The sequence below is a fragment of the Mercenaria mercenaria genome, chromosome 3 (genome assembly GCF_021730395.1).
Source record: "Mercenaria mercenaria strain notata chromosome 3, MADL_Memer_1, whole genome shotgun sequence".
NCBI classification, from domain to species: domain Eukaryota; kingdom Metazoa; phylum Mollusca; class Bivalvia; order Venerida; family Veneridae; genus Mercenaria; species Mercenaria mercenaria.
In genome coordinates, this window is record NC_069363.1 from 54,866,352 (window position 1) to 54,876,002 (window position 9,651).

General features: G+C 34.2%; 1 protein-coding gene across 1 annotated transcript; it reads right to left on the minus strand.

Annotated features, from left to right (window-relative positions):
* Window positions 1-933: 933 nt before the first annotated feature.
* On the minus strand, window positions 934-9,001 carry LOC123524701 (deoxyribodipyrimidine photo-lyase-like). The gene is made up of 6 exons (XM_045303109.2): window positions 7,696-9,001; window positions 5,895-5,979; window positions 4,526-4,752; window positions 3,380-3,574; window positions 2,252-2,489; window positions 934-1,391 (listed from the first exon to the last, which is right to left on the minus strand). Exons 1-6 carry the CDS (start codon window positions 8,911-8,913, stop codon window positions 1,024-1,026), a joined length of 2,331 nt encoding a protein of 776 aa, XP_045159044.2. The 5' UTR covers window positions 8,914-9,001; the 3' UTR covers window positions 934-1,023.
* Window positions 9,002-9,651: the final 650 nt, after the last annotated feature.

Below are 9,651 nucleotides of genomic sequence, written 5' to 3' on the forward strand. Positions count from 1 at the left end.
CAAACTGTGGCATTTATCTCTGAGATTAGGGCCTAGTGTTTGAGCGTAACACTCTGTCTGAATGAGATAAACATTTCTGTCTAATCAAAGAAAGATTGCTCTATGGATATCAAATAAACAGTCTGTACCAGAGCTGACATGACCTTTGACCCCAAGTGTGACCTTAACCTATGTGAGAGGAACTGGTGTTTGTGTGTGACTATGATATTGTTGAGGCTTCATGTATGTCAAAGTTATTGTCTGGACAAGATTGAACGCTCACTATTGTAAATACAAAGAACAGTCATTTTGATGATAATGTACAGCTCGCCACAAGCATGCTCTACATGAACAATAACACCACTACTGACCAAGTAAAAAGAAAGTGCAAACATTTTTTTGCAAATTTTAGTAATGGTTTGGATCATTGACATAAACTTCATTTTCTTGCCCAAAAGGGCTTGTATATATAATGTAATAATGAATACAAATGAAAAACATTGGTAAGATGTCAGATATTGTTAAAAACATGCCCTTATTTAAATAAAACATAGATTTCTTATGTCTAAAGGCTTATACAATGTACTACAATATCTTGAGCATTTATAACATTCTTAAACTAAACTTATTTCAAAACTGTAAAATGTTTCTTCTACATTCCCAATAATTTTCAAGACTATTGTACATAACAGATGCTTTCAAACATACATGCGGTCATCCATGTAAAATGCTAAGAACATGAATCACATATGAACGCATAGCATAGTATGACAACATAAAAAATAAAGCTATACATCTAAACAGAACTTTTTTACGTTTAAAATCCTTAAATTAGTAGATAAAATAACCAAGAATATTCAGAAAAATACTGATTTCCCCCGAGATAAACAGCAAAATTGATCATAAATACTGAGGTAGGTATTCGAAAAATGATCATAAAACTTGACAATTAAAAACAGTTTTAACAATTTATTATGTTCAAATACACAACACTCATTCTTATTTCAAAATAAACATACAGTAAACTCATCAGTTCTTTCAATATCAATAAAACGATCCGGACTGTGAGGCTTTCAATCCGCGATCATGTCTCATAGAACATTCTTTCATAGTACTTGCCATGAAATCTCTTTGATTCAAATATTCAACGAGTTCATCTCGTTTTCTGCTCCGGTACCCTCTAAGAACGGCACTGTGTGGATTATCTCTAGATTCAGGATTCCTGGTTTTATATTTGAACTCCTTTCTTGTAATGACAGGAATGAGAACCCCATTAGGGAGCTGCACAAGGTCATTTCCTGTTCTCGGGTCAATAAGTCCTTCAAATTTCTGACGGACATCAACTACATCTCTCAATGACTGCTCCCTTGCTTCCTCAAGATTTGTAATAATCCTGTGGGGGTAGGTAACGCCTGAAATATCAAAAAATATGTTCTAGAAAAAATGTAATTTCTAACAATATAGAATTTTGTTAATAAGTTTACAACCCCAAATTGATGTTTGTTACTAACAATATCTAAAAATATCATATTTACTGTAAAGTATTTGGACAACCACGTGATAGGCATAATCTGATGGGTTTTTTTTCTGGGTTTTTTTTTTCGTGACATTATTTTCAAACTCCTAACGGTCGTAAGTTAACAATGCAAAATCTCTAGCTTCTAGTAACACACTACATGAAGCTTGTGTTACAGCTTGCCAGATGGCAATAAAGAATTAGGACTTTTGTAATGAAACAAGAGACTCATTAGGGCCTAAGTCGCTCACCTGAGGATCTTGTCCATTTTTACCGTTCTTGAGACCAAGTTTGGTGAACATCTATTAACACTTTCATTAAAAGTTACTCAAAGGTTTTTCCTATGTTTTGTTGTGACAGCCCTAGAATTTGTAATCATGTGAACAAACTTGAGAGAGGTCAACTAAAGCCGGCTACAGATTACGTTTGCTCAAAAGAGTGGTTCATGACAAGAATTTGTTTAAAGATTTGTAATTCTGACTGCAGTTTCAGAGGAAAAGGTGTTGAAGAAAAAAGGTTGATACAGGTGGACGTACAATTGATATAGGATCATCCACCTATTCTAATAGCTTGCCCTGATCCATGAGCACCTTGTGCTCAGGTGAGCTAAAATGTGCTTGTTTCACGTATAAGATCAATATAGTTTAGATTTTTATTTGTGGCTACAAATTATTCACAGAAAGATGTTTAGATCTTACATGGACATAAACATGTGATAAATCATCATTTTTATCATGAAACAAGAAAAGCTATTACCTAACTCGACTCCAGCTCTGCGTAAGATTGAAGGTGGACACTTCCATGGTTTATGTATGAATTCTTCTGGCATTCTAGCTAGTTCTGGAATCCATTTCCTGACATAATCTCCCTTGGGGTCACAGGTCATAGCTGCATCGACAGGGTGCATGACAAAGTTCCACTGGTCAAGGCCACTCATACCGCCATTCTGCCACATCATAGCATTTATAGCAACATCTGCATCTAGCAGGGTATCCTGAAATGTAGAGTTATTATGGTTACCTGACAAAGGAAGTTCTAACTGTAATTTTGTTACTTTTTACTTTTCAAACTGATTACTCATCCTTAAAGGCATACTACACCAAAATTTCATATCTAAAAATATCAATACGACATGTAGTTAATGTAAACATGAAATTAACATGTTTATGTGTATTACCAGTTCTATGCATTAAGTATAAAATAGTACACACTTAATACAATTATAGCAAAACACAGTGTAAATGTGCACTACCACGAAAAACCTGGAAGTGTTTTAACTAATAACTGTTACTTTATGACATTTAGTTATGAATGAAGCTCTACATGCACTATTAATTCATATAATTCATTTGATGAAGACTTTTTACATTATTAGTAAACATCTGAAGATGATATGAGTCATGCCATGAGAAAACCAACATAGTGGGTTTGCGACCAGCATGGATCCAGACCAGCCTGCGCATCCACGCAGTCTGGTCAGGATCCATGCTGTTCCTTTTTAAAGCCTATTGTAATTAGAGAAACTGAATTAGAGAAAATGCGCAGGCTGGTCTGGATCCATGCTGGTCGCAAACCCACTATGTTGGTTTTCTCATGACACAGCTCATATATTTTTGTGGGCATTAATGATTGGATATCTTTAACAAGAAAAAAAGCTAAGATTATTTTAAGATGTACTGCTCAAAATAACATGCAGAAACAATACTTGTCTACACAGAGAATGTTTACATCCACTCTGATAGCCTGCAGAGACTTTGTATTAGAAACACTGATAAAGTGATCCCTCTTGGAGATATTCTACCTGACAGTTCATACACTGGAACAATATACAAAAAGTATCTACCTGAAACCAGAGAATGATACTGGTATACAAAAAGTATCTACCTGAAACCAGAGATATCCTTCAACCCAGGTAATATGAAGGTAGGATATCAAAAATGAGGCAACAACATGTCTCATGTAATTATTCATCCAACCAGTCAACCATAACTGCCTCATTGAAGCATCAACCAATGGGTAGCCAGTATTTCCTTTCTGCCATGCCTTCAAATGGATCTTGTTGTCACTCCATCTCTGATGCTGAAGATGCAATGGCAAACACATTATCATTTAAAGACAATTACATCCATGGGCAACAATACAAACATTTCTACAATTTTGTAAGAATTTTGGTTTCGATTGATTTACTCCTCTATACTTCATTAAAACTTGTCATTGATACAGAGTTTTAAATCTAAAGAAAAACCTTCAATAATAGGGTTATTTTACATTAACTGTGTGGAAAGGATTATCGATTACAGAGCTGGGTGGATTTTCAAGCCAAGCAAAACCTGGGTTAAGCCATCTTTGGCAAATACCGCCATAAGACATTTTTTGTAATAAAAACATATAATCAATTCATCAATTTATTGCATGGTAAATACACCGCAAAATTTTACTGTCTTAGTTGGAACATATTTCAATTAATGTTCACTTAATCTTTATTTCATACACATATCTCTTAAGGTTTAGCAGTATATCACAAAACAACAGATTTTTTTGAAAAGGAACAGCACCTTGACAAACAACTTATCTGTCCAATACATGTTTTACTGTTCTGTCCCACAGAGTTGGATACTTAAAATATTCTTAATGAGTTGTCCCCCTTTAAATAAGAATGCCATTGTAAAGAAATAAATGTAAACAATTGTCAAAAACGATGTTTTACCTAGTTATGAAAAGTTTAAACACTCGCACGACGTTGCAAATGCATCAAAACGAAGACATGTAACAGCTTTTAAAAAATGGCGAGTTTTTAAAGCCGCTGAACTGTCCAGAAGTGTGGCCCCTTCATGCAGTCCCTTTCGGAATTCAATAAATATATCAGTATATTGACAATGGTTTTGTAGAATAATATAAATGTTTTATACGCTGTTAGATTTTCATGTAAAACAATGCTTTCTTTCTATGATTTGATGACGTTTGAACTTTTTTCTCTGAAACATGGACCTGTACCTTAATGGGTACTGGTCTGAGTTTACATGTACATACCTGGTATTGGGGTCTTGTTGGTGCATAAGGGAGGTCTGGAAACACAGATAACAACCAATATGAAAGATCCCGCCAAGCCAACTTCCGCAAAAACTTTGGTGATTTCAAGTAACGACCTTCATTCAACACAGTTCTAGGACTGATCTGACCAAAGTGCAGGTATGGTGAAATTCGACAAGTGTTCAATTTGTCACCCCTTGAAGACTCTTTCTCATAATTACGTATTCCTAAAAATACATGCATGTAACAAAAAATGCATTCCATATGTACAACAAGAATGACATCAAAAATGCATGACAAATGCCCCTTGAAAATGTTTGAATAATAAAATATTTATGAAGACCAATAACGTAACTGAAAACAAATCTGAAGTGAAACTTCTAATAATACATGTATGTGCATGTCTATTTAATGTTGATGATGTATATTTAGTTAATTTGAATTGAATGGAAACAGAAGGAGTAATTGAGAATTGAATGTGTTGTAGTACGAGAAAGGGCCGTAACTCAAGTCACAAATAAACAGACATTAATGTTCCAACAGTATGTACATGTTTATGTCCACTTCAGGTTGATGATTTACACTAAACTTCATTTGAATTTTGTGGAAACTGCTGGAGACTTTGAGTATACTAGTTACAGATGTTCTTGTAACATTGTTAAATCCAATAATTCTGCAAAGCGGGGCAATATACACTCTAAGTTTTATATCAAAGGAGGTGGAAGTAAAACAGATAAGAAAACTATGTGTGTTCTTCTGTGCGGGAAGATGGCTGAGGCAGGTGGGGGCTTTGTTTGACACTGTTGACAGAATACCAGGATAAAGAAACTAAAAGTGAAAATGAATATTTTTTGAGAGAGGTTAATGAGGGAGTTGGCAGGTAAGTAACACACATCCCTTGTGTCAATGCCATAATTGTTTTTGCTGTTAGAAATAAATAAGGAGCTAGAATCCTAAATAATAATTTATATCCAGTTTTATAAAGAACTCTGATCTGTAGCCAAATGAATGAAATATCTTTATGAAAGTATATTGTAATAGTAAATAATTATCTTTGTCACCAATAAATTTCTTAATTCTGAAGTGTGGAGCTGTATTAATACTTCAACATCATTAAATATTTAGGGGACTAATTGTTTTGAATTTGTGGTCGAGTCAGTCCACAAAATGACATCCTAAGAAACCAGTAAAATACTATTTATTTAAAATCCATAATTTATATTACCAAACTCTTATAGACCTTTCTGTCAAAACCAAGAAATGAAAAATTGCACAGTACATCTGTCTATGACTCTCTTTGTCTAAAAATTTTACATTTTTTAATTTTCATTGTTAAACTTTCATACATATTGTAAACATCCATGTTTACCTTCATTCAGGAACAGCTGAAGAGCTTCCCATGCCCCGTTTTCTGAAAAATCCCAGCTTTCCCTTATCACTCTTGCCCAATCTATCTGAAATAGAATATTAATTGATTACCACATATAAACATAGGGAACAAATTATGAAACAGCTGTTCATATTTATATGATCAGTTGTAACAGCATTTTAGTATGTACATCTGTAGAAAGGATTGTATATGTTTATTAAAACTGTTAAATGTATATTCTGCTAAAGTCTGTTTATCTAATTGTTAAGAATATATAAGGAATGTGTGAAAAAAGGTGAAATAATTTAGCTCTTGTCTCGGCAAGGAACACAAGACTGTTGTGTAAGGTAGTGTTGAAAGCCTGGTGAGCGTACGGGTTAACAATTTATTGATTTTTCCAAAAACAAGCATGGGCTTATGCTTCTATTTTGGTGTTCACTCTTGTGATATAGTACTAGCTAACCCCTAAGTCTAGCCAGGAAGGTCTAATACGGGGAGTAGAAACTCCGTATAAATCAATACATTTATCTGTATTATGCTGTCGTCCATACCTGTAAATATCGACCGGTCGTTAGCGATCGATATTTTGTTTTCGCCACTATCGATTAGCGTGTAATTAGCATATTACCTCATGTTAATCATAGAGCTATAACACTTATTGTTCAAAGGGTTTACCAGTCACATGTTAAGTGGCGATAATTAAATGATCAGAGATTGATCTAAAGGGATTCTGAAGCAAAAACAGCATGCGACTGCATGTGGTGATATGCTTAATTATTATGAATTAACTTGAGCTCACTTCCCTGAAGAAATATTTTACCAGGTAACTTCAAACCTTTATCAAAGGGCCGATTTTTGTTGGATTTGAATAAAAAAAAATGAAAAATAACAGAAAGCTTTCACTTTTCTTAATCTTGTAGAGCCATAATTATAATTATTGTTTATAATGTCAGATTTCTACATACAGAAACAAACATTCTTCTTGAACTTAGGGAATGTGTCAAACGAAATTGTTGTTTAAACTCCAAAACTTAGTTTAACAAATTTAATCTTAAAACTGATGTGTGAAAAATACAATGTATTTAAATTAAAATAACAATATTTTTTTTAAAAAAAAGGCCGACAACGAAATTACATTTAGTATTCCGAACTTTTAGATGAAACTGCAGAAAATCATCTAGGTTTAACACACATTTAAATGGTGAAGAACAGAGCAATATCATAAACAAATATTTTCAGGCAACAGTTTACAGTTTTGACTTGCTATTTTCATTAATATATGTCCTAATTTTTTTGTTCTAAATACTCTGAATCAACAAGGCAAATATCATGTAAAAAACGACATCTTTCTCTCTGGGTAAGACAAGTCTAGATTTAGCCATTTTCACAGGGCGAAAAGTAACATTAATGTAGATATTTTCCATTTAAAAACAGATGCAGGCAATAATTTCATGGCAGAACTTTTGTTTTCAACAAAAAATTCAACAAATGCTTTCCCAGATTTTCACTGAAAGGATGAGTTAAACTGTAAGGCGTAAGTGTTTGAGTAATAGCAGAATAACCTACGGCATACGCTTCGATTGGACGACAGCATAATCTAAGGTAAATGCCGGTTTCCAGTCCCCGTATCAGTTGTTCCAGGTCTAGCTTAAATCATTTAGTTTAGTATTTAACAGGTTTAAGTTCTACCAACTAGACTTAATTTATTTTAAAGAAGTATATAACAAGCATGATTTTATTACTTTTTCAGAGGTTCACCAATAAAACATGTAAAACTTATATATTCATGCTTTCAATTTACCTCTGTTCCATCTTTTCGCTTCGGCAACCTTCCAAGCCCCAACTCTGACACAGGAACAGATTCAGGTCTGTCAGTTCCAACAGGTAAGATATTAGGTGGATCCACTGGTACACCTAAAGGTTCTGGATCAGACTGTCTACAGCACTCCATAAAATGTGTAACTGACCCCATACCTCTCATGCACAGGGACTCCGTCTTTATTGCACCTGGCTGGTGCAACAAGTATGAATGGAATCTTTCACATTTAACTCCTTTATTTCTCAAAACTTTGCATATCTTATCATCCCTTTCTTTCAAATATGGCTCATAAACATCATTCATCACCAAAGTTTTTGCCCCAGATTGTTTGATAATGTCTACTATATCAGTCAAGTAATCAGTAGATTTTCTAAAGATGATTGGATTATTGTACCTATCAATCATATCTCTGTTTAGAGTGGGTAATGCCATATGTAGCCAATATTTTGTAGCTCCACCATTAGCAAATGCTTTTGTTGGCCCTTCTTCAGCATCTGACCACAGAAAGATAGGTAAAACTGGGGCACCTGACAGTGCTGCAAACTCTAAAGCTGGATTATCATACAGTCTGAGATCTCTTCTAAACCAGTATATTAAAGGTGCATTAGACAAAGGCCTATCAACTCTCGATTTCTTTCTGTTTTTCTTTTTCTTACTTTTCTGAGATGACTCAAATGTATGTGATGAATCAGTGTCTAGAGATTGTGTGGCAATGGCTTTTTTCTCACAGCTCATATTGTCAGTAAATGAAAATGTCATTTTCCTGACTCTCTCGGGCTCATGACATTTATCTGAGACACCATTAACTGTATGCGAAGACATTAACTTGCTTGCATATGATGGGGTATCAACTGCACTCTCTAAGGACAGTTTCAGTGCCATCTCGAGATCAAGGTCGAAACCAATATCCTGGTTCTCACTGCTGTCTGTTGCATAAAATCCATTTTCCACCGAACAATCCAACTTGTCCGGGAGGTTAAAACACTCATCAAGACACTCAAAATACCCTCTGTAAACATTAAACAGTTGGTTATGCAATTTTGGCTGTTCTTTCCTGAGCGTTTCTACATGTGCCAGAAAATGAGTTTTTGCTGCATCGTATCCAATCAAAGATAGTATCATACAAAAACATTCATCCGCAGAAAGATTTCCAGATTTAAAATCTGTCAATATATTGTCAACATCCACTGTATTATCCATGTTGGCAGTGTTAGAATTCCTCACATTTCGTGTCAACTTACATAAGTTTATTGTTTACATCATAGCGGTGTCACTGTTATAAATCACGTTTGTGCATAATACTGTTTCTTTGCGCGGGGCCATCTCAAAACATTTTGATCTACCTAAACACCACTTAGGTATATATGCCTAGATCCACTTAACCCCCCCCCCCCCCCCCCCCCCCCCCCCCCCCCCCCCAGCAGAGGTCCCCACTAGACAATAAAGATGTGTGCAGTGGAGTTGAAAGAAATTATTTTCCTTCAGTTTCGGAATGTAGAATGAATTGATGATAATAAATATAATAATAATAATTATATTAAATATAATGATTTATAATATTAAGATTAAGAATAAACCACAGATCGATAGAGTGACTACTTAATAATTTGGTTTTGTTTAGAACCAATATCTGCAATTATTACCAATTAAAGTGGTCTTATCTTGATATACAATACTTACGAAAAAGGTGAAATGTTTTCTGGAATATAACATAATGGGATACAATCAATAATTGTGTTTCATCTATATAGAATTTTCATTTCAGTAATAAGTTACATAAAGTAATGCTTTATTTTATAACATTGAAATGCAAATGGGTTTTACTATCTAACACAAACTGCTCTTTACAACATTCAGAAAGCAGTGAAAAAAAGTTTTGTGATTGTCACATTTCTCTTGAAAATTCAGTTTCACTTTGAGCACTTTTCAAACAAATGT

Coding starts and splice junctions, on each gene's coding strand:
- LOC123524701 (XM_045303109.2), bottom strand. CDS start 8,913: ATGGATAATACAGTGGATGTTGACAATATATTGACAGATTTTAAATCT. Junction 3,575..4,525: donor CAACAAGACCCCAATACCAG/GTATGTACATGT, acceptor TTGCATCTTCAG/CATCAGAGATGGAGTGACAA. Junction 2,490..3,379: donor AAGGATATCTCTGGTTTCAG/GTAGATACTTTT, acceptor TCTACATTTCAG/GATACCCTGCTAGATGCAGA.